This window comes from Aedes aegypti, chromosome 3, assembly GCF_002204515.2.
Source record: "Aedes aegypti strain LVP_AGWG chromosome 3, AaegL5.0 Primary Assembly, whole genome shotgun sequence".
In the NCBI taxonomy this organism is placed as follows: Eukaryota; Metazoa; Arthropoda; class Insecta; order Diptera; family Culicidae; genus Aedes; species Aedes aegypti.
In genome coordinates, this window is record NC_035109.1 from 65,004,204 (window position 1) to 65,029,994 (window position 25,791).

Sequence of the window (25,791 nt, forward strand, 5' to 3'; positions counted from 1 at the left end):
TACCCAGCAAAATCAAAGGGAGCCGTTGGGCACACTTTTGTTTGCTGCAAGCGCCCTATTATTCCCGTTTTTCATTGTTAATCGATTGATAAGACTGTGCGCGAGCATATATTGAACCAACAGTTTCTTTGACTTAGCCTCCAATCAAATGAAAACACCAATACGATTTGATCCTTACTTAACTTGGGTCGTTTGAAAACTGATCGATAAGTTTGATGATCGAACTTATCTGTTTGTGGTCAGACGACCCAAGCCAAACATCAGATCGTTTGATGCCTACGAGAAAGCGAGCTTATTTGAGACGGCCATTAGCGCTCGTAAATAGCTGAATACTTCCAAAATATATTGGGGTGTCCATAATAGTAAAAACAGTGCTTCATTAATGAGCTATTTTCGATATATTTTAGATTATAGATTGGGCTCGAAAAAAACGCGACAGTTTGTTTTGGGTGTACCTTTTTTTTTATTTTTACCAATAATGAAATTTTGGGTAATAATAGTTTAGAGTGTTATGTTTATGTGTGCACAATTAATCGCCATCTGTCAAATAGTTTTCCTGATGCATTCGAAACAAGAAGAGCTACGCCAGCAAATCTTGGGCGCAGTGATCGATAATCCTGATCCGTCACACAGATGGGTCGGTAAAAGGAATGGAATCCACCATTCCACCGTGAAGATGTTTCAGGAGACGAAGACCATCGAGCGGTGCGCTAGAAGCGACCGAAAATCGAGAACTAATTCCCAGAGAAGGCGCGGAAGATAAGGCAGTACTTTAAGAATAACCCGAACCTTTCCACCCTAGACGAAGGCAAAAAGGTCAATTCGTCGAAGTGGTTCGTCCAGCAGACCATGAAGGGGGGGTCTGGACTACGTGTTTTTAAGGTCAGGAAGGCGCCGAACCGGACTGACAAGCAAAACACGGTGGCCAAATTGCGTGCGCGGAAACTGTACCGTGAGTGGCTGGTCAATGCAGGCATGGACGATGAGACATACATCAATGCGGACACCGAACAAATCCCCGACCTCGAGCTTTTGTCGGTAGGTCCCGCATGGAGGTTTCGGAAGAAAAAGATTTACAAATTCGCGAAGAAGTACCTGTTATGGCAGGCGATCCGCGAGTGCGAACGGTACAGCAAGCCGTTCGTTACAAGTGGCACCATAAACGGGCTGATTTATCGAAAGGAATGCTTGCAGAAACGCTTGCAGCCCTTCTCACCGTGGTCCCATGCTTCGTGCCATTACGCCAATCCTGTAATGGATTGGTACGAAACGAGGGGCGTTAATGTGGTCCCGAAGGAGGCGAACCCGCCAACTACACCAGAACTTCATCCGATCGAAAAGTTTTGGGCGATAATGAAGAAGAAGTTGAAGAAAATCGGAAAAAAAAACTTTCAAAACCGATGATGCTTTGAAGAAAAACTGGAAGAAATTGTATAAGAAAGATGGGCAAAGCCTCGCCCAAGATCTTATGAGCACCCAGACAATCAGAAGTCACATAAAAGTTCACGTGATAGCTCGTTTATTCATACAAATTTCATCAAACCCGCAGAACACGGTGGATACAATCGTCAGATTGATGAGTTTCCTCGCATGAAACGCTTTTCTTCTGATGTCATTTGTACATTTTGCTTCGTTTCGTACACTCGTACAAATTAAGTCGAATCAATCCGTAGCAGCTGTCAAATAACATTTGATATCATAAGTTAAGTTGCATAAGATCACAGATTAGTTCTGTAGAATATTTATACACTCGCATTGTATGTCAGTATTCATTACATAATATATGCACCTGAGAGAGAGGAGACAGCTCACTGACAACTGGCTTGTTTTCTTGGCTTCTTTGATTACTTCTTCTCATGTTTGGGTTGTGCACAATGGTTCGGAGAGCACAAACTTGGTCAAAACCTTAATCACATTTCATTTGTTACCAAAAAAATCATAAAATTAAAAAAAATCAATGGCAATTTGAGTCCAATCGACAATATTGAAATAACCAACGATTTTATAAGCAAGAGCACAGGAAAACAACCTGAATTTTCAATCATATCCAGTTTTAGTTTGGCCAAATTTTGACGGTTTTTTACGCTCTGACTTTTGGGAGCTCGCAAGCTAAGCCAGCTGTCTCCTCTCTCTCAGATATGCACGTATATCAGGTGATTTTGTTATACGCATATTTTGGTTGTCTGGGCAGCGTTAAGAGTAACGTACGAGCATTCAGTTTGGGGGAGGAAATTCAATAATTAAATTGTGCCAAAATATAGCTAATATATAGTTATTTGAACCCTGAAAATTTGAGAAATACCCGATTTAAAATGAACTTTTGGTGATCATTTGTTTGTGTCTTTTTTTACCGAGTTACAGAGAAAGTTTTTCTCTACATTTTGGCATGTTCATTGACTTCGTTACTCTGTGTAGATAATTAATTTGTACAAAACCCCACAATCACTTCGTTATGGCCGTTACCATATTAGCCTTATAAGAGATACAATGTGATCATCGATATACATTTATAGTATCTTTCGAAAGCCGTCAGTAATACTTATGACACAGATAAACAGACGTCACACTCTCATCATTGCCCATCGCCCACCTTTTGAACGATCATTTCAAAAATGTGGTAGGTGGGCAATCTGCCACCCACAGCGCTCGCATCGTTTTTTCGTGTTTGACGTTTACACACTACCGCCATCTGTTGGCCCGTCGGCCAAACACACCGATTGAAGCATTGGGTGTACATGTCCTCATGACTATGATTTTGATCGAGATTTGTTCTAAGTGTTACGTCTGTTTGTCTGTGCTCATGGTACACTTGTGATATTCGTACCATGGTACAATCATCTTGAAATGAGTTTCATACTGATAATTGTCTTCACTCAAGGTAGCCTTGGAATAATTTTCTTGACAATTTGTGCTATGGTATATATTGCTGTGTGCGTTTGAAATGCAAATATCAAATGCGGGAACACCAAATGCGGTAAGATTTTCAACAAGGAAGGCGAAGTCTTTGCTAGGTTGGCGGTGATATGCATTATGGTTGCTAAGTATCCTTTGGTTACTTTGTGTTACCGCATTTCAAGCTCAGTTAGACTGGATTTGCGCATCAAACGCAAATAGCAATATACAGTGGGAGGCCGCAATTCGTACAGGCTCAAAATCCGTACACGTCATACAAATAGTAGGCGTTTTGTATGAAGTGGACGGATTTAGATTCGATTCTTAGGTTTATGGATTTCAATCACTATCGGTACCAGGTATTTGTACCAGGTAAGCGTGTTTATGCAAGAAAAAACAACGATAACTGTCAAACGGGAAGAGATAACGAGTTCTTTTTCTATTTCTTTTTCTCAAAATAATGCATTTTCCAAAGCTGCAAATTTTTCATATACTACTTTGATGAGATATTAGTGTCGAAAGCGTTGAAGCGAGGGGACCACAAGGGTGGTTAAAAAATCGGTTTTTGCTTCACATCGCACATTCGATTCAAGTTCAAAGTCTGAGTGTCCTCCCAAAATTTGAGCTCATTTCATGAAAACTGAGACTACACAATCTCTGCACAGTTTGTATGTGAATTATCCTATCCTATCGGTCATAGAGGGTTAGAAGCACGCAGATACTGTTAGATACATTTGTCAGCTACAACTTTGCTGAAAACCGTTCTGAAATCGGACGATTTAGTAATTAATTATTGATATATCAAATCAGAAATTCTTTTTATTTATCTTTTGAACAGGCATCATTGCTGTATCTGGCGCGAAACATAGCATACTGGCCAACATATGTTGTAGACCACTGTGCACTGCTCAACAAGCTCTGCTGAGCTGAGCGAATTTCTTGCTAAACCACCTTTCCACCACTTCCTTCGCGGCCTTATGCGCTTCGCGCATCACTAGCTTTCCACTTTGACTGCTCGCGGGAGGCACCAAAGGAAGCTTTCTCGTCCGCGCGCCAACTTGATTGGAAACAGTCCATCGTGGAACCTCGCTGGTTCAACTTCATCTGGGACTTGGTTTGGACGCGGACACGGAGCTTACGCGACTGAAAGAAAGCAAAAGAAGAATTCTTTCTCTTGTGCTGGACCACTACTGGGACCAGGAAGACGGGATGCTGCGGTGATGCTGCAGCTCTGTGTGGACAGGCATCGTCACCTCCCGTGACGCCTCCTTCGCCGCCATCGACGCCACCTTCGTCGTCGTCTTGGTCGTCATCTTTGCTGAAGTATAAAACAAGAAACCGTTTGACCATTAGGTAACATTCTGTTGTGTAACCTCGATCGGTTAGCATTGATCTTGAAACAGCGTGAAAGGTCTGCACGTCCTTCTGCGAAGGACTTGGAACACTTATAGGGACAAAGCGACCTTCGCCCGTTCCGCTCTCTCTTTCCAGTGACTTTTTCTCTCTGTATGCAGTTGTCCATACAGAAGAAACATCAACGCCAGGGAAGAAAGCGAGCTGAATTTTTAAGTGTTACATTGAAGTGCAAATTTGATTCCGTTGCTTTTGGGTGGGTTGCTGTGATTTGTTGCATAAAGAGCATAACAAAGTTATAATCAACTACTGTTGTAACTGGAACTGGACGCGAAGGTGGAAAGTGGAAGTGATTATAAATTGGTTTTGTCATTTTCTCACGTTGTTATTGGTCTATTATGCTCGAATGCAGCTGCTAGTGTTGTAATCTCGAAGAGACAGAAAGTGAATGTGATTTTTTTCTTGCTTCTTTTGTTTCATGTGGTGTTTTTCTCTCTGCAGTTGAGGAATAATTGTAACTAGTGAATCCGTTAAGTGAACATTCCAACGCGCTTTGATCATCGAAGAAAGCGGAAACCCGGTTGCGGAAATTATGAGAGCTCTACTTGCATGTAAGTGTACCCTAAATATTCTTACATCTATTTTACATATGTACTGGTCTAAATAAGGGGAGTTAGGGTGGGATCTGGCCCCTCACACTTGAGGTTGACGCGCTTATAAAAACTCAAATAGTTTAATTCAAATTTAATCTACATTTTTAAGCTTTTGCTCTAATGATTCGTATTAGGAGTTGGGTTATTCGAATGCATCAATAATTCAAAATGAATTGTATTGCTTAATGAAACCAAAATTTTAATTTTCAAGTCCGGAGAATCTGACAACCGTTTGCTATGGTGATGATGGTGACCAATCGATCAAAGTTTCAATGCGAAGTGCTGTTTGGTTCTGAAGACTTGTGCTCTTGAAAATTCAAGTTGTGGCTTCGTTCTACAATCATTTTAACACTTTATGAATAGTGTAAGGTGTAAGTATTCAGCAGCCAGCATATGGTGTAACCGCTGTGATTCTAGGGTGACGATGAATCGAAGCCATACCTCAAATCTTCAAGAACCAGATAGCCGTTCAAGCAGAAAACTTGTTCGATTGGTTCCTCGCTGGTGGTGACCAATCGTTCAAACTTTTAGCACAAACAACTGTCTATTTCTCTAGATTTGTACTCTTGCATCTTAACAAGCTTAAAAAAAATCGTCAGGATATGAATTGTACATTTTGTTTGTACGATTCTCCAAAAATGTTGAATGAGATTTTTTTCTTTAAACAAATCTTGTTTTTTGAATTCCCTTTTTACAGCTCTCAAATGTTTTATCTCACAATTACGATACAGATTGGTCACTATTTTAGCTCAAGTTTTCTTTTTCGTTTCGTTGTCTTAAAAGCCTGTTTTTAAGCAAAATGGCCACAATATTCCTTTTTTCCTTATCTATAAAGGTTACAGAGAAACCTTTAGAGTCTCTTACGCGATTTTTCTTCACGATTCTCTTCACAGATTCCTCAAGGAAACCCTTTCTTCTGGAACACTTTCAGGAACTCCTCCAGGCATCTCTCCAGAAATTCCTCTAGAGATATTTCACATTTTTTTCAGAATTTTTTCGTGGGATGTTAGACGAATTTCTGCGGCATTTGCTTCAAGGAATCCAATGCAACTACTTACAGTAGTTTTCACAGGGATACTATCAATAAGTTAATAAGTTCATCAACGGTTTGTCTGAAGATCTTTTCCAGAATTCTACCAGGAAAACTATGAAGAACCTGGTTTTTTTTTCTGTGAATTCAATCATGTATTCCTTATTAGATTTCTCTAGAAAAAATGTCAAGGAGTTCCTCGTAAATTTCATCCACGAATTATTACTGCGTTGCTCCCGAACAACTGTCGAGTAAGTTCTCAAGAAAATTTCCCAGAATTCATCAAAATTGTATTTAGGGTTCCACACCAGCAAAGTGTTCCGCGGATCCCTAGGGGGTGTAACTGCATCTTAGGTGGTCCTCAAAGCTGTTTTACAAATCGGTTATTTTTTTTTTAATTTCTTATTATAACACAGCGTAACAAGAATGAAATTTTTGCGTGTCTCATGGATCAATTTAAGTGTATCAAGTATCAAATGTTCCATCATGTCACAGTTTTTAGCTACAGGTCGCCAAAGTTGTATAAAACACTGTTTTTATTGATGTTTGCATGAAATTTAAAGTATGATTTATCAAACTTATTTGTGTTATAATCCAACAAGCCTGCAACATAAGACTTTGACTTTCATTTTAGATATAATTTGTTTGAAATTACACGATTAAATTTAGATTAAATCGATATTTCCAACATTCTTGCAGTCTCCATACGAAATTCTTCGTTTCTCTTGTATTGCAAAATACAATACTTTTCGAAACCATAAAAAAAGTACTCCAACGCGTCGAAAGTATTATGAACTTTGTTGATAATAATTGTTATACACATGAAGATTGAATTCTGTGGTCAAATTTTGCATTTTTAACAGTCAATATCTCAAAAACTAGACGTGCTATGATATTTTTGAAAACGGAAATGAATTCAGCAACCCTTAATTTTGTAAATAGCAGTATTTTGGTGCTTGAGACAAAAACGTGTTCCGCGGTGTAATGGGGCCAGTGCTGTAAACATTCGACACTTTGCGCGACGTTCGTTTCGTTCGTTCTTAAGGTGAAGTAGGCCGTCATTTAATTCTATATGCGTTATTGATGATTGTAACTAACACATCTAACGATTTAAAAGTAATTAAAATCAATTTATTTTTCACTGGCATATCTGATGGAGTATCAGCATACTTTTTTGCATATAAGCGCAAGTAGTAATACTTTTTCAAAACAAAATTTACTACCGTTTTGTTTTGTATTTTCAAGAAAACCAATGAAATTTCTTCAAAGGGCGGGTTTTTTTTATAATTCAAGTTCATAACATTTAAAAGTTGTGAAAGTGCAAATTATTACCTTTGAAATTGTCACTCAGAGTGTTCAGAATATGAGTCATGTTCGGAATTTGAGACAAAACTGTATGAGGACTGAGTTTTATAATTTTGAAACCATGGCTGCTAAAACAAATTATGGACAACTTAGCCTTAATCTGATGTGATATCACAAAGATATGGACTAAACACTTTTGTTTGTCATTTTGGGGGAGGGGTTCCAAACATTAGTAATTCAAACAAATTGTATGGTTTAACACTTTATGAATCGTTTATCCGGTGGACAGCGCAGAGTGTAATAGCTGTTGTTTTGAAAAGCTTAAAAAATAATTAAATAGTTACGATCAGATTTATCATTGAAATTGTATATTTTTGTATGATTCTTTAAAAATTGGCGAATAAAAATGCTTTGAGTTTAACAAAATGCTCTCTAAAGTCACTATTTGTTTTCTGCTTGCAATGAGTACTAGTGAAAAATCTAGAAAGGCTGCAGAGCATTCTTCATAGGAAACGCTTCAGGAATTATTCTCTTGGACACTTTCAGGAACTCCTCCAGTCAATTCTCCAGAAATTCCTCTAGAGATTCTTCACAAATTCATTCAGAAATTCGACAAGAAATTCCTCCAAAATGTTTTCACATATGCTTAAACCATATTCTCTGTAGCAGTTTCTTTAAAGAAAACCCTTGAATATTTATTTAAAAGTTTTTGATACATGCGTTGATTTGTTTTTTCAGACACCCCTACAAGAATTTCTCAAAAAGTTACTACGTCGATTTTTACAGTGATTGATCCAGTCATTCCCAGAGTTCTGGGTGTTTTTCTTTGATCCTTACAAGAACTCAACAGAAATTTATACAAAAGTTTCATTTCAGATTACTATAGGATTTGTATATATCTTTCTTTTTGTTTCCTGTTCCAGTTAGTCTGTTTCGTTACCATGAGGTATTTAAAGTTACCATTTTTGAGACACTCAGTCGCCACCAGCCTTGAGTATAAATTGAAACGCCTTTACTGTTTCCCTTATTAAATTTTTTTCAAAGTCTTCTTTGAAAGTCTGATACATGATTTTGTTTGAGCTTTTCAAACTCAGTGGCAAGCGACAAAAGTGGTAGGACAGTCAAAGTATTGGCCCACAAATATTGTTCATAATTTCAAACAAAGTTTCACGAAATATAAACGATTTGTATATACCGTAATCCGGGGTAACATTGATCATTTTTTTGAATATTTTTTAAATATTTCGTTTGAAAATGCAAATGTTGCAAATTTTATATTTTTAAAACAAGTACTGCCACCCATAGCTCGTGACTATATACTGTATTTTGTTTTTTTGAAAGATTTAAGCATGTTTAAAAAAATGTTTTAAGCGATTTTTTGATTTAGCTGATATGGGGTAACATTGATCACCTATGTAAACAATATTCGGTAATATTGAAAATGTCGTTACTTACTTTTTAAGTTATTTTAATAATTTGAACACCTCGATCCACGGAATACGCCTAAAGGTAGGCAATTTCCTAAGGGAATTCTATATTCCTCACAGTAATTCGTTAATATTGTCTAATTGAGCATACTTATGAAAGTTTTGACAACGGAATCGTTTTCGGCGATGCCATTTTTAGTAAGAACCGCATTTCCCTTGCTCATATTGTTTGCAGAACTTATGTGAGACATGAATGTTCGGTAGTGCCATCCATACCCATTGAAATGATTGTTTTGAAAAGTTGACAAATTTACGCATAAGGTAAACGCAATTTACGGAAAAATCTTCACTTTCATTAGCTTATAAATATAAGAAAGAGAAGCACCATTCATGATTTGAAAATGTTTCATCAATAAATGGCGATACGAACATTTTACGAGATCCCGATCAATGTTACCCCGCTGATCAATGATACCCCGGATTACGGTATCTTTTCTTTGTTTCCTGTTAGTCTACAGGTAAAGTAAATTGAAGTGCCTTTACTGTTTCCCTGATTTTTTTTTTCAAAGTTTCACGAAATATAATTACGCTCAAGTAAAAATCTACGTCAGCGACCAAAATTACCGTAGCCAATGATAATCGTGTGAGAAAACTTATCGAATTCCAGAATTGTTAGAAATCGTTTATCATATTTGCTCGGTTTCCGACAGAATATTTTTTGAAAAATAAGTTGAGGATTTGACACGGCATTGAAAATTAAAAATAATTGAACTTGTCTAGCTTATATAAACATAATAAGCTTGATTGCCATCGGCGAGTTCAATATTTTCTTATCTTATTTTTTTCGCTACAACCCAACTTAAACGAGGGAATCTATTGAAGTTTTTCTAATATTTTGCTCTCGAATTGTATTTCTAGGGCTTTTGTAGTGAATTTTCTCAAAAATACTTTATATTACGAGAAAAATAACCATAACCATTCAACAAATTCCCAAAATATTTTTTTCACAAAATTTAAGCAATGATGAAGATAGTCTATGATCGCATTGCACTTTCTATCTGTAATGAAATGATAGATTTTCATTAAGATTTTATAAAATTTAAACGAAAAAATTGCTTTTAAAAGTTTTGATGATAGTTGATGATTGAATGATGAATCTTTAGCTTCAAGGTTTGTTTTATTAGTTGAGCACTCGACACTGAAGAAGTCTGCAAGTCGCAGACGAAATAGGCCTATCTGTCAAGATAAGCATCATATTAGAGTTCAAAGGTTTTGCTCGCCTTACTAATGATTTTAAGTATTTTTTTCTTTTGCAAAAGTGAAGTGAAGTGTTTTAGTTCAATTTCTGGTTTTTTCTGATTTATTTTTTGATTATCTACCTTTTCGTGTAGGACCAAATTGACTACCATGTTATATGGTAGTTTTCATATGGAAAATCAAAACGAATCATATATGTTTTTAGTTGATTTGTTTAGTCCGTTTAGAATCGGTTTTTCATTATTTTTATCTCTACATTTCCCCTTACAAGAGACAACTTTCTTTTCAAAAATTTCGTATTTATGTTTTGTGCAACATTGAAAAATAATTAAGGCACGTTTTACCCATAAGACGCAATTGCTTCCAAAACCATGACCCTAGCAAAATATTCTATAGTGACCATAAAAAACAAGTTTTATAAGGTCTCTCCGAGATCGAACAAATTTATATTTTTAACAATTAGATGCGATTTTGAATGTGAAAAGTTTATCATCAGAGTATGTGACAAAGGCATTTTCTTATTGTTAGAGAACAAAACCTTTGATCTGTTTTGCTTTAGCATATCAATTAGGTCAATTAAGAGAAATATAGCGAAAATTGTCCTACATGGTGATATCAGAATGTACTACATTAACCAGAAATTAGATTTACCTACGATAAGAATAAAAAAAAATTGTGAGTACTGAATTCAAGTTCGTATTTTTTTTTTGAATTTTTATAGGCCAATAATTTTGCCTGTATAATGATGGTCTCATTTTCAAATCTTGGAAGAATTTCTGGATTTTTACCAAATTTCAGTAGAAATCTCGGTTGAATTTTTAGAATGATCCATGAAGTAAAATACTTGAATGAACGAATCAATTATAGACATTAATTTTGAAAGTGTTACTTAAAAAAGGGATTGGTCTTGATGTCCATGTGTGTTATTTTCACAAAATCTGACAAATCGGTTTGTGCTGATTTCTGCTTAATTTTCTCAACCTTCACGACGCACAGAAATAGGGTGCAGAGCTACTTGGGCACTAGTGTGGGACAAAATTTAGATTCTCGCTCCAGTCCACTTTTTGGATTGCATTTAAGTTCCATTATAACTGTGCAAAATTTTAGCACGATCGGTGAACCTATATTCTAGCGCCAGCCGCCCAAAGTTTATTTATATTCACTATGGGAAAACTTACTTTTGCAAAGAAAAATCGCCAGAGGTCGCCCATTTACCCTCATAAAAATTCTGAACACAAACCTCGGTGGGTATTTTTTACAATGAACAATATTGCTGAGGACCGCGAAACAATCCGACACTTGTGAAAAAGTTATTCAATGAAAACCGATTGGCAGGGCGACGTTGATTAACACGTGAAAGAATAATAACAAAATTAGGCAAAATTTCCGAATAGTCTATGCTTAATAACTTTTTTACAAGCATCAGATTGGTTTGCAGTCTTCGACAATGTTGTTCATCGTCAAAATACCTATCGAGGTCTGTATTCAGAATTTTTAAAGATGTGAATTGGCGACCTCTGGCGATGTTTCTTTGCAAAAGTAAGTTTTTTCCTAGTAAATCCCATACAAACTTTGAACGGCTTTTGCTGAAATATAGTTTCATCGATCGAGCTGAAATTTTGCACAGTTGTTATGGGACCAAAATGAAATCCAAAAAGTGGGCTGGAGCGAAAATCTAAATTTTTCATATAACCGTGGGCACTTCTATAAATCACTTTGGCAGGGGGGAGGATATTTCTCGTTCGAATCGTCTGACACTTTGCAATAAGAAACACTTCAATGCGGCGCATATTGTGGCCAAATATGAACTTAACAGCTTAAAAAAAACCCTACTGTCGAAGTGAATCAAAGGTGCCAAGATTAGGATACAACCCTACTTAGTATGGCGGAGCTTTTTTATGGATCAAATAGTTTGCAAAAAAGTAGAAGAAATCAACTCAGGAGCAGATTTTCCAGGATGTGTTAAAAATACACACCTGATAGGATAGTCCAGAAAAGCTAGATTTTGTGCGAATCGTACTCTGTTTTTGAGTAACTTTGTAAACTGTATCTGTACGTTCACTCAGAAATGCAGAAACAAAACTCAATCTCACGTAAACTACATATTTATACTCATTGGCGTAGGAACAGGGGGGGGCAGGGGGGCCTGGCCCCCTCCAGAGTCATCCAGCCCCCCCCCCAGAAATTTTGATGCCAAAAAAATATAAAAGATGGAAAAAAAAACAATTTAACATGAAGCAAAATCTTATGAATCTATGTACATGACTCTTGTTGTTGACATTAGAATCTCTTCACTTGTAACGTTGTTCTCTATGTTGTACAACTATAAGAAATCCTAGTTTGTCTCACACATCAGCGTGGCGGTTCTGGCTTTGGTGACTCGCGCTACAACCGAAAGCTTAACCGTCCGACTGTCGATCGAATGGTTACTGATAGAACTTATTTGTATACGACCGAGATGAGCCAGCCTCGGGCTGCAAATCTCGTTGATGAAGATAATAATATTTGTTATATTTGTTATATGCGGTTTTTCGACGTCTTGCAAAAAATACCGTGGTACAAAAAAGTGTCAATATACTGGAAATTTGATTCCCATAATTCGTTTTTTTTTTCTGAATAAACCAAATAATGCTGTTTCAGCAAAAAGCAGCATATTCACTGTCCAGTGATGATAATTTCCTCATGAGAATTCACTAAATAAATCCGTACATTAATCAACCCGAATAATGCTCGAAAAAAATAATTGAAAAGATAGAATATCGAAGGGCGACTTCAGAACTTTTGCAAATCTCTTGGAAATAAGTCAAATCATACTTTCAAAGTGAATTCCTCCTGGTAGACATAAATTTATTCTGTCTACTTTTTATTAACAAATTGATTCCGGAATATGTTCTTGAATTTATCTTAAAATGACGCTCACTTTTTACTAAAACTTCTTCCGTGAATTCCTTCAAATAGTTCTTCCAAAAATTTTATTACAAATTTCGAGAAGTTCATCTAATCCTTAATAAATATTTCCAAAATACATCACAAATTGCGTCAAAAATTTTTCTATGTTTTCTTTTTCTAGAAATTTCGCTTCAAATCCCCGGAATTCTAGAGAACCAAAAGTAAAGGATTGATAGATGACAAGGATAATTTCTAAAGAAATTTCTGATGGAGCTTCTTGATAGATTTGTTTTCTTTGTAAATTCATTAAAGAACTATCATTAACTATCCTGTAATTTACCTCTAGAGAAAAGATTATAAATAATAAATTATCGTTCATTGTACCATTGCCCATCTATTATTCTACCTGCTTCAACATTTTGTTGTTTCCCTGAATTTAAAAATAGGAAAATTATAGGAGTTTCGAAAAATGGCAGAATTCTTATACGTGTGTTTCCTGATTTCTAAAAGTCCATCAGAGATTCCTCAACAAATTTTCAAAGTATTGCAAAAGTTTCCCCTAAGATTTTAATTCATTAAAATCATACATTACAAATTTAACCACAAAACATATTCCGTAATGTTCTTAAAACATACAGGCAATGCTTTCGCATTAAACTTCTACAGTACTGTAAAATAATCGATAATAGACCACTCAAAAAAGTTTGTTTGGATTTTTTAAGGTAGGAAATATTGGTTCTACATCAATATGTTTACCATAGTATAAAGAAGTTTCGGAGTTCATACAATCCCAAGTAACATTTTTAGTTTTTTTCATTTACTACAAGCTGTTGTTACCAGCATATCGTTAAAACTCATTTTAGAACTTATTAGTCTTAATAACCTTAATAAACCTTTGACAAAACTCTGTTAAGCCCGAAAAGGCCCACACTACAGGAGGTTGTTAAGACTATACCTTAAAACTGTTTCTAAACTTCTTAGTTTTGTATCGTGTGAATACATCTACCCTTGTAGTATGAAATAAAACATTCATAAGAGCTATTGTATAGACTTATTGAGCTCAACTAGCGGTATTCAATCTTTTAAGATATCCTAATACAAGGAATAAAACCAATGTTAAGAGCTTATGATTGAACAAACATCAACCGATAAGTTGTTTATAAACCATAACCTTTTTTGATATTGAAACCGTCATGATGTCTGCCGACTCATAATAATCAATTAAAACAATCATTTTTTGCATGGCAGAAAATTTCCTTACGATCGCGTGAAATTCCTGCCAATAAAAATTTACTGGTGGAATGAAATTAAAAATTTCGATTTACAGCAACGCGCCACAGTTACGACATCATTATTGGCTTTCTAATATTTTACTCCATGCCATTTTCAGAATGATTTCATGCTCATCTCAATCGTAAATTGAAATTTCCCACGCATATTGTAATTATCAATCCGAAACGGCGACAATAAAAATGGATTCAATCCAGTTAAATCTTGCTGGTCTTGTCTTGGTTGTTTAAGATCAGTTGGTGATTATTCTGAACAATATAATCATTCATAAACGCTTTTGATCTTAAGAACCCGTGCGCAAAACCCTCACTGGCTAAAATATTCCTAAATCAGAATATTTGTTCTGCACTAAGACAAATAGGTTTTTTAAGAGCCTTGACTTAAACTCAATGCACTCAGGAAAGCTAGTGCTGTTAAAAAGGTAAACAAATCGGAAGATTCAGTTTTGTGATGCAATACATTTTATTAAATTTGTGCCGTTATGCATCTGGATTGTTATAATGAAACCCGCCGTGCTTGATCGGCTGTACTGATGCAGAATACGGTAAGTGATAAGTGCCTGAAAAATAAAAGCTTTTTTCGTGTAGCTCAGCTGTTGTGTGCAGCATAGTTGTCCCACTAGAACGGGAAGTTCAGGCAAGCATGGGAAAAATATGCTTTATACGGTAGTCTGTTAATTCTTCGAGAGGAATATTTGTCATTTCTATGTTTGCGTTCTGATTAATCGTTAATTCACTACATGATTATCATTATCAACATAATGATATTGATAACCACAAGCAGACTGCATTCCAATAACATGCATCAGACAGTTGAGTTTTAAGAAGGCTTTAACATGACTTAGTGTAGTCTTAGAAGTTTTACCCATGCCTTGACAAGACAAGCAAGATGAAGTTTTATGTTTAAGTTTTAATAGACACTACACAGCTCCTTCAAAATACAATTTATTATCAACAAATGTGGCCAGCTTAAAACTTATTTTTTAACGGTAGCTCTTGTAGATATCTACAAAGCATTTTAAAGTGGGTTTTACCGAAGAGAACGTTTGGCACTTTGCAATGCTTTATTAAATCTGTTAGGAATGAATACATCTCTAATAAAACCACCATAAATAACATTTTAGATCAAAAAGCACTGAAATTGTTACTTGGGAATATATCATCTAAGATATTAGTTACAAATCTTATTCTTCTTTCTGGCATTACGTCCCCACTGGGACAGAGCCTGCTTCTCAGCTTAGTGTTCTTATGAGCACTTCCACAGTTATTAACTGAGAGCTTACTGTGCCAATGACCATTTTTGCATGCGTATATCGTGTGGCAGGTGCCCTATGCCCTGGGAAGTCGAGAAAATTTCCAACCCGAAAAGATCCTCGGTGGGATTCGAACCCACGACCCTCAGCTTGGTCTTGTTGAATAGCTGTGTGTTTACCGCTTCCGGTTTTTGGTTACAAATACTTTCAGTAAAAATTCCATCCGTTTTAACAACTAAACAGAACAAGGATTTTTTCTAGTAAATCCTACAAGAAATACTTAAGCTTTTTTGTGAGGTACATTGCCAACAAGTTTTAGAAATTAAATTTAACGATAAGAATTTAGTATTTTTTTTCCGAATTACCGTTTTGACTCATATTCCGAACACTTAAGGCCAACAGTGACTTCAAATGCTGATGGACATAAATTAGCTGATATATGTGAAAATTTTGATTTTTACGCATAGTCTAACTGAGAGTTGTTCGGTTTACTGTTAAAATTGTTCATTTAAACTTTTGATTCAAATGCCGGAAACTGCGTTTGTTCTGTCTTATATTCCGAACACCTTGATTCAAATTTCGAACAGCGCGAATAAATCGTATTCAAATGAACAATTTAGCAAATAATTTAATTTGAACTAGTTCTACGTTAAGATTGAATTACAATTGACTGCCGTTTCCTGGTGATGTAATGACATATTTCTGTGAAACATTTCAACCATATCGCCATACAAATATCGAGTGTTCGAAATTTGAGACCAAACGGTATATTTAAAGCTACAATTATTCAAAAAAATACCAACAAACTTCTTTCAAATATTTTCTGTATGTGTTTCTCTAGAAATCCGATATGGAGTGATTCGTAGAAGAATTTGTAAAGCAATCCCTAACAATATTGAGCTATTCCTGGAGTAGTTTTTGAACCAAATAATGTGGAGTGGATAATTTTATAACGTTACTTATGGAAGAATCATTAGATAACAATTCGAAAAAAAATGACAGTTATTTCTAAAACTGAAAGAATACTTGATGGAACTTCTTGAATGAATAAAAATTTTTTGAGAAGTTCAAGAATAAATTGCAAAATCTTTGTAAATCTGATGAACATTTTTTTTAAAAACCTCCCAAAAAAATCGTTAGTGCGGTTTAAAGACAATTTTTGGAAAAATACTTAGATCTTTTGAAACGATCTTAGAGAAACAATAACATAATTCTCTAAGAAATTCCTGAACAAATTACTCGGAAAATATAAGAGTATTTTCGCGAAAGAGATTTTGAATCAATAAATGAACATACTTTGCTAGGAACTTTAAAGGAATATTAAAATTCCATAAACATTTCTTTGTTAGGCATTTCTGAAAAAAATTGGGTCCTAAAATTTGTAATGAAATCTTGTTTTTATTTAATAACACGAAAAAGCATGTTATTACTTTAGCAATTTTTCCCGCTCATATAATGGCTATATCATGTTTAAACTTTAATTTAAAAATTTGGTCCATAAATGAACCTTGACACTTTTGATCATGTTTGACGTTCGCTTAATCGACAAAAACACCACAGGGGTTTTAGTTCGACCACTGGGGTTGTTCCTATTTGACATTTCGTAAGGGACACGGAAAACAAAATACACCCAAAATTTGAGTTTAAGCCAAAGGATGTGACAAAATCTAATAAAAATTTTTTTTGGGCTTAAACCAACGGAAAACATTAGAAAATTGAGTAAACATGTGTTTTTGGCCTAAACTTATGCGTTTGGCACTAAAATTGGGACAGGGCTTTAGGACCCAACTCGAGGGTTTTTAGGGATCGTTCAAATATTACGTAACGTAACGTAACAGGGGGAGGGAGAGGGTCTAGCATAGTGTTACGGTCCATACAAAAATTTAAAATTGTCCATACAAAAGCTGTTACGTGGGGGAGGGAGGGGGTCTAAAATTGGCAAATTTTGCGTTACGTAATATTTGAATGAACCCTTAGGGATGCGGGATGTTGCTTCTTGATTAAAAAAAAAAAACTAAGAAATAATTATCTATGAAAAACGCAGATAGATCTGTGGAGAACTTCTCTGAGAAATCATGAATTTTATTTTTTCCAATTGGATTTATTTTTGATTGCTCATGAAATTCTTGTGAAATATTACGAAGAATTCTTAGAGTAAAAGCTGGAAGAATCATCCAATTTTTATGCAGCAATTTCGGATAATTATTGCTGCCATATTTTTGAGCAATACTGTAGAGAAACTGTAGGAAGAACTTTAAGAGCAATGTTGGAAAAACTGTTGACGAACTCCCTGAAGAATTCGTTGAATGAATCCTTGCTTGGTGATCTTGAAGACATTTTTGGTGACACTCCTAGATTTGTTTGTAATATTTTTTGGAAAATCCTTAGTAGTACCTGAAAATTCAAATTATTATTGAACAAGCGGAGTATACTTTAAATTGACAACTGGAATGAATATTTAGTATGTACAAAAAGGTCCTTCCAGGAGAAACGATTAAAAGAATTTTTAATGCATTATCTGACTTTTTCAAAATTCTAGTGAGATCAGAAAATCTGGGAATGATTTTCCGTGAGAATCCCAGGACGAACTCAGTAAAAAATAGTAAAGGAGTTCTTGGAGAAGGCACTGAAAAGTACGAAAATAATTCAAATTCCCGCAGGAATTTTCAAAGGAATCTGATCAAAGCAGATAATGGAATACCGGAAAAGTTCGTGAAAGAATCATGAAGAACATTCCTTGTGAGTTTCTTTTTTGCATGAATACATAAAGGATTTTTGATTGGATTACTGAAAGAATGAATCTTTTCCGTAGCGAGAATTGAAATTTACAAATATCACTGATGTGCCGCGAAATGAGACAAACTAACAATTAAAAAAAAAACGTGATTATTGCGACCGACATGCTTTTGAAAACAAGAATTTTCCAGGCCCCCCCTAGGCCCCCTCCAGAAAGAAATCCTAGCTACGCCAATGTTTATACTAGATGAAATTTACATCCTTATATGATCTCTGGTTTGCTGGGATTTTCTTAAGTTGTTTCAATCATGCAAAATTTGAAGCCATCAATGATGTAATTGAGTGAAACTAAAAATATTGCCGTTTTGTCGTTAGAAACTGTTCGAACCTTCTTTAACGTGACGAAAATGATGTTTTCAGTGTAGTCTATTTTCTATGTTTGATTCTCATTTACGCCCATGCATATTGGTTGCTTAAATTTTCCACTCTCAGCCATCGATGGGTCGTAAGTGACCCCGTCAAACTTGGACACGGCCTCACGGCATGCCATTGGCAGATGTGTGCAAAGAAGAGAGGAAGCCGGAGAAGATGTTTTCTAGTTTATAAGTTTGCTAGCCACCAACGTGTAGCAAACTGCCTAGTTTAAAATAGAAGCCATCGGGTTTGGCTTCAGCTGTATGTACCATTAAATACACCGGATGAAGTGTGTAAGTGAGCTAACATCCCGTCTTGGAGTGAAATGAATTTGGAATTTTGTGCCAAACGATTTGGCACAGCTTGAGACGGTGTGCGCGTAGCATAATAATAAGTGGCTACAGCAACTTCTGCGCAGCGGGTGGAACTGTTCCTAGTTGACATTGTGCAACGAATGCGGTTTTGGTTAAAGAGAAATGGCTGATAAAAGTTCTTCGGGTACAGTTGGATACTGTTTTTCAGAACATTATATATATTGGTCTCTTCAAAAGAAAAAAAAAATATAACAAACCGGGCCTTCCTTAGCCGAGTGGTTAGAGTCCACGGCTACAAAGCAAAGCCATGCTGAAGGTGTCTGGGTTCGATTCCCGGTCGGTTCAGGATCTTTTCGTAATGTAAATTTCCTTGACTTGTCTTGGCATTGCGTATCATCGTACTTCCCACAACTGATCAAGGCCTACTAAATGACCAATTGCGGAAAATCCTCCAAAGGCAATTTGTCTGTTATGAGTTTTGCCTTCAATAGCATTCATTTTGGCGAGAGAGTCCCCTTCTAGGTCCACTTTCTTATAACCCTGATTCGAGAAATATAAATGGGCTCAAATCAAGGTTTATTATTTATAGTTTGACAAATTCAAAGCTGGTCGCATGTAGTACGCATGTACTTGAGAACAGACTGGTGGTATCTTCAACAAACAACTTTTGTAGAGGCAATTAAGATAAAAAACTGTACCGGTTTAAAATTTTTGTAGATCCAGTGCTGAGAAAATAATCCATGTTTTTTCAGTGTAGACAAACCACTTTTGTATACCCCTCAGAAAGGGTTAACTCAATCTTTTATCCATTGTATTTTAGCAGAATATAGGAGTATAATTGGTCCAATTATTCAACAATATTGAAAAAAAAATGTAAATTCATCAACAATTTTCTCAATTTTAAATGGGCTCGAATTTGTATTTCTAGTGCCCTAATTTCAATAAAATAGAGACAGCAGTGGTGCAACGCCCGAGCACGAAATACCAAAACATCAAGTATGTTGACAGTCCTGATATGGCCCAAAGCGATTAATCAATTTCCATCAAACTGACACTCGCGAGAAAACGATGCGTTTCTTTCCCATCACGACTGAGCCGATCAACTAGCAGGTCGTGACACAGGGGAACCCGAATGGGCAAACTCATTCCAGTTTGGCTACACGTCATACGCCAGAATGGAGGAGCAAATTAAATAAAACGCAAACATCCCGAAAAAAAAGCCCACGACGGCACAACAGAATATCTGGGTTTAACCACCGTTATAACTTTCTTCATCGGTCGGTCGGTACACCTTCGCGCCGACCGATCGCAACTCCGATCCGATGTGTGCCGATTAACATACCTACATTTTAAATGTTGCTGACTAGCGGCGTGCTGCACTAGGGTGGCTCAAAATCTCGGTTTTGTTCCTCGCCACTCTTCAATTCTAAGTACCTTCAAAAAAATTGAACTTCTTTGGATGAATACTTAGACTGCACAATAGGCCGTCTCTTAGTTTTCGAAACTGCGAAATGCTGTAAGTTCGTCCTTGTAAAGTGCTCGTTTTGGTAAGAAAAAAATCAGGTAAAAATTTGAAGTCCGCACGTAGACGCTAAGTGGTCCCCCAACGACCCTGAATGTATTAGGCGTAGATGACCCCGTGCGACAAATCGAGCTGGCTGCTCTAGTATACGCAATATGAGTACGAAAAGCCACTAGCAACAAATTGATAGTCAGCACAGAATTTTAAGTAAAATAATATTTTATACTGTGTCCCTTCATTCTGCATACATTTTCACTCTCCATATCTCGATATCCTCCTTGTCTCGATATCTCGCCATCTCGATTTGATTTTCATTTCCGATTTTCTTTCCGTATGTCGATATGCCCATTATCAAGGGTTACTAGACTAGATTTTAGGGATTCTAAACAATTTTCAAAGACGAAATGACGTCTGTTTGTTTTTAGTTTACGTGGCAACGGAGTGAATGTCAATCTAGTATTCACTAAAAATTTGTTCTGTGTCTCGATGTCGATATCGAGATGTGGAGAAGCGACTGTAGAAATAAACAAAACAATCATCACATTGTACACCTGGCCACGTTCTAGGGCCGCTAGGGGAAGGGAAGGAATGTTAGTTCAAAGTCTACTTAAAAAAATACAGGGAACCCAAACTATCTTCACAGACGTCACGGGATAGATAGATTGTGTTAGTAGGCTAGGATTAGCTCAATTCGACAATTTATAGCATTTTTGTAATTCAAATAATTATATTTATAACAGTTGATTTTTAATTTACCTGATAACTGCTGAAAGAGAACTCGTTATTAGTACAATAGAAATAAAACACTAAAATCAATGATGTTCGAGTCTTCGAGACTAAGCTTGCCCAAACAAAGACGCGTAACACGATTGATCTTGCTTCGCAGGGGTAAGTGACACTACCGAAGGATCATTTACTAACCCGAAGTCGAAAAATCTGACAAATCACTTGAAATGTCTTTGATTTCCTCGCATTCCTCATCGCGCTGATCATTTTCGCTGTTGTGGTAATAAGTACTTGATCCACTCTGACTGCATACTTTTATCGATGTTTATTGATCATCCGATGTAAATCTGTAACATATCTTTCGCAGTTTTTAGCATACATCACCTCAAATCTGATTAAAGTGAGATGGAGGTGAGATAATTTCGCATCTAATGGAAAAATAATCCAAATAACAATAATAAGAATAATAAGACTGTATTATTCGTATATTATGAACGCGGAATGACGTCTGCTTGTTTATTATTTTGTCTGTTTTCCTTACAACTGAGCGGATTTCAATGTAGAATTCATTTAAAGTATGTTTCTTATCTTGATGGTCCCGTCGATATCGAGATGTGAAGAGTCGACTGTAAAACACAAATTATGACTACCGAAAAGCTAAACATTACATATAATTTGCAATTGGATTAGATGGACAAATTGATGTGAAGATTTGCGAAAAAGTTACACGTCTTCTCAGTGAGAATCGAACTCACGACTCCCCGATCTCTAGTTGGGGCGCGTTAACCACTACGCCATGAGAGGACTCATGAACGCAGAAGTTAACCTGAATTCGATTTCAGCTCAATAATCACGTGGTCCTCTTTCGCAAAGTGCACCTCTTTCGGAAGAATTAGATGCCCATCCAAACACAACGCTTTCTATATATATCCAATGCCTAGCCCGAGAGCGCATTGTTTTTTAGGTATAGGAATAGCACACTACACTAGCCAGCAACTGCGCTGGCTGAGGTTTCTATTGTGTGGGCTTCCAATGGGTCGCGACGTTCTCAAACGACCGGTTACGGAACATGAGTCCGTTGCTCGATAAATACTTGTTTTTAATTATGAATCGTGGTTTACGGCCAACCAGCCGAGTGGAAGTTTAACAACTACCGAAAAGCTAAACATTACATATAATTTGCAATTGGATTAGATGGACAAATTGATGTGAAGATTTGCGAAAAAGTTACACGTCTTCTCAGTGAGAATCGAACTCACGACTCCCCGATCTCTAGTTGGGGCGCGTTAACCACTACGCCATGAGAGGACTCATGAACGCAGAAGTTAACCTGAATTCGATTTCAGCTCAATAATCACGTGGTCCTCTTTCGCAAAGTGCACCTCTTTCGGAAGAATTAGATGCCCATCCAAACACAACGCTTTCTATATATATCCAATGCCTAGCCCGAGAGCGCATTGTTTTTTAGGTATAGGAATAGCACACTACACTAGCCAGCAACTGCGCTGGCTGAGGTTTCTATTGTGTGGGCTTCCAATGGGTCGCGACGTTCTCAAACGACCGGTTACGGAACATGAGTCCGTTGCTCGATAAATACTTGTTTTTAATTATGAATCGTGGTTTACGGCCAACCAGCCGAGTGGAAGTTTAACAACTACCGAAAAGCTAAACATTACATATAATTTGCAATTGGATTAGATGGACAAATTGATGTGAAGATTTGCGAAAAAGTTACACGTCTTCTCAGTGAGAATCGAACTCACGACAATGCGCTCTCGGGCTAGGCATTGGATATATATAGAAAGCGTTGTGTTTGGATGGGCATCTAATTCTTCCGAAAGAGGTGCACTTTGCGAAAGAGGACCACGTGATTATTGAGCTGAAATCGAATTCAGGTTAACTTCTGCGTTCATGAGTCCTCTCATGGCGTAGTGGTTAACGCGCCCCAACTAGAGATCGGGGAGTCGTGAGTTCGATTCTCACTGAGAAGACGTGTAACTTTTTCGCAAATCTTCACATCAATTTGTCCATCTAATCCAATTGCAAATTATATGTAATGTTTAGCTTTTCGGTAGTTGTTAAACTTCCACTCGGCTGGTTGGCCGTAAACCACGATTCATAATTAAAAACAAGTATTTATCGAGCAACGGACTCATGTTCCGTAACCGGTCGTTTGAGAACGTCGCGACCCATTGGAAGCCCACACAATAGAAACCTCAGCCAGCGCAGTTGCTGGCTAGTGTAGTGTGCTATTCCTATACCTAAAAAACAATGCGCTCTCGGGCTAGGCATTGGATATATATAGAAAGCGTTGTGTTTGGATGGGCATCTAATTCTTCCGAAAGAGGTGCACTTTGCGAAAGAGGACCACGTGATTATTGAGCTGAAATCGAATTCAGGTTAACTTCTGCGTTCATGAGTCCTCTCATGGCGTAGTGGTTAACGCGCCCCAACTAGAGATCGGGGAGTCGTGAGTTCGATTCTCACTGAGAAGACGTGTAACTTTTTCGCAAATCTTCACATCAATTTGTCCATCTAATCCAATTGCAAATTATATGTAATGTTTAGCTTTTCGGTAGTTGTTAAACTTCCACTCGGCTGGTTGGCCGTAAACCACGATTCATAATTAAAAACAAGTATTTATCGAGCAACGGACTCATGTTCCGTAACCGGTCGTTTGAGAACGTCGCGACCCATTGGAAGCCCACACAATAGAAACCTCAGCCAGCGCAGTTGCTGGCTAGTGTAGTGTGCTATTCCTATACCTAAAAAACAATGCGCTCTCGGGCTAGGCATTGGATATATATAGAAAGCGTTGTGTTTGGATGGGCATCTAATTCTTCCGAAAGAGGTGCACTTTGCGAAAGAGGACCACGTGATTATTGAGCTGAAATCGAATTCAGGTTAACTTCTGCGTTCATGAGTCCTCTCATGGCGTAGTGGTTAACGCGCCCCAACTAGAGATCGGGGAGTCGTGAGTTCGATTCTCACTGAGAAGACGTGTAACTTTTTCGCAAATCTTCACATCAATTTGTCCATCTAATCCAATTGCAAATTATATGTAATGTTTAGCTTTTCGGTAGTTGTTAAACTTCCACTCGGCTGGTTGGCCGTAAACCACGATTCATAATTAAAAACAAGTATTTATCGAGCAACGGACTCATGTTCCGTAACCGGTCGTTTGAGAACGTCGCGACCCATTGGAAGCCTACACAATAGAAACCTCAGCCAGCGCAGTTGCTGGCTAGTGTAGTGTGCTATTCCTATACCTAAAAAACAATGCGCTCTCGGGCTAGGCATTGGATATATATAGAAAGCGTTGTGTTTGGATGGGCATCTAATTCTTCCGAAAGAGGTGCACTTTGCGAAAGAGGACCACGTGATTATTGAGCTGAAATCGAATTCAGGTTAACTTCTGCGTTCATGAGTCCTCTCATGGCGTAGTGGTTAACGCGCCCCAACTAGAGATCGGGGAGTCGTGAGTTCGATTCTCACTGAGAAGACGTGTAACTTTTTCGCAAATCTTCACATCAATTTGTCCATCTAATCCAATTGCAAATTATATGTAATGTTTAGCTTTTCGGTAGTTGTTAAACTTCCACTCGGCTGGTTGGCCGTAAACCACGATTCATAATTAAAAACAAGTACAAATTATGAGTTAATTCACGTTTGCTTGAATATGTGTGAATTGAGGTCAATCGCGTGTAACATTTTCTTAGCGTGCAGTAATTAGTTTTTGACTCTTTCGAAATTAGGCTTACAAAATCAAAATTTTGGAAAGGAGGACATTTTGAGTGACCGGTTCAGATTATTTTTATGAAATTGAAGGGGTATGGCCACTTCTTTGCGACAACGGTAAACAACAAAATTACCGTAATCCGGGGGCAAATTGATCACTATTTCACAACTTTTTGTCATGTTATCCTTTGGAATTCAAATATTGTCGAATTTATTTCGGTAAAAAGTAATCGATTTTTTATGCAATAAAGTATAACATTACATAAATTTAGTTTTAATATCAAAAAATGAAAATGACACATTGGGGTGAAATTGATCATTACAGAGTAAAGCATATTTTGAAATGTAAAATTTCCCTATCTACTAAATGTTGGTCTTCTGAATCTGAAAATGATATCAAAATTCTTACAACTCTTGTATATCATCATTTTATTGCAAAATTAAACTTAGTAAATCTGCAAAATACGCCTAAATGTATGCAATTCACCTTGAAATAAAGCATTTTATTCAACAATAAACGGTTTTATGAGCAAAAAACTATTCTTGTAATGCTGTACGATTTCTAAAATGAGTTCAGTAGTTCAAACTCAAGCTTACACAACATTTTCCACGCTCAAATTTTGCATGCAGGCTTAGCACCAGTGGATTATTTAATACCGACATTTCCAACAGTATTGCTTACACCTTCAAAAACTTATATTTTTATGCAAAACTGACCTTAATAAAAATGAAATAGTTTATAATCATCATTAGACATCTATAAACTACAAAACATGGAATGTTTGTGATGCCAACGAAGTATTCAGCATCCTTGAAAGGAAATGCTATTTGGTACCGACCTGATCAAATGCACCCCAGTGATCAATTTGCCCCCGGATTACGGTACGGATCTCCTGCGAAATCTACTATTTTACCGACAAAATTCATGAAAACAAAAATATTGTTCGGTGATTGCTATATTTTCACCGAACTTCTGTAAACCCATTTGACAGC

The 25,791-nt window shown here is 36.7% G+C and overlaps 1 protein-coding gene across 4 annotated transcripts in view; it reads left to right on the forward strand.

Moving 5' to 3' along the window:
* Positions 1-3,943: 3,943 nt before the first annotated feature.
* The window catches only part of LOC5578739 (antichymotrypsin-2), an 80,767-nt gene continuing 58,919 nt past the window's right edge, over positions 3,944-25,791 (forward strand). Inside the window, exons 1-3 of one of the 4 annotated variants that reach the window (XM_021851698.1) lie at positions 4,276-4,303; positions 4,384-4,501; positions 4,747-4,856. In XM_021851698.1, the coding sequence (XP_021707390.1) occupies positions 4,838-4,856 (19 nt within the window). In that variant the 5' untranslated portion in view covers positions 4,276-4,303; positions 4,384-4,501; positions 4,747-4,837. The other 3 variants (XM_021851697.1, XM_021851699.1, XM_021851696.1) reach the window with 3 other exon arrangements.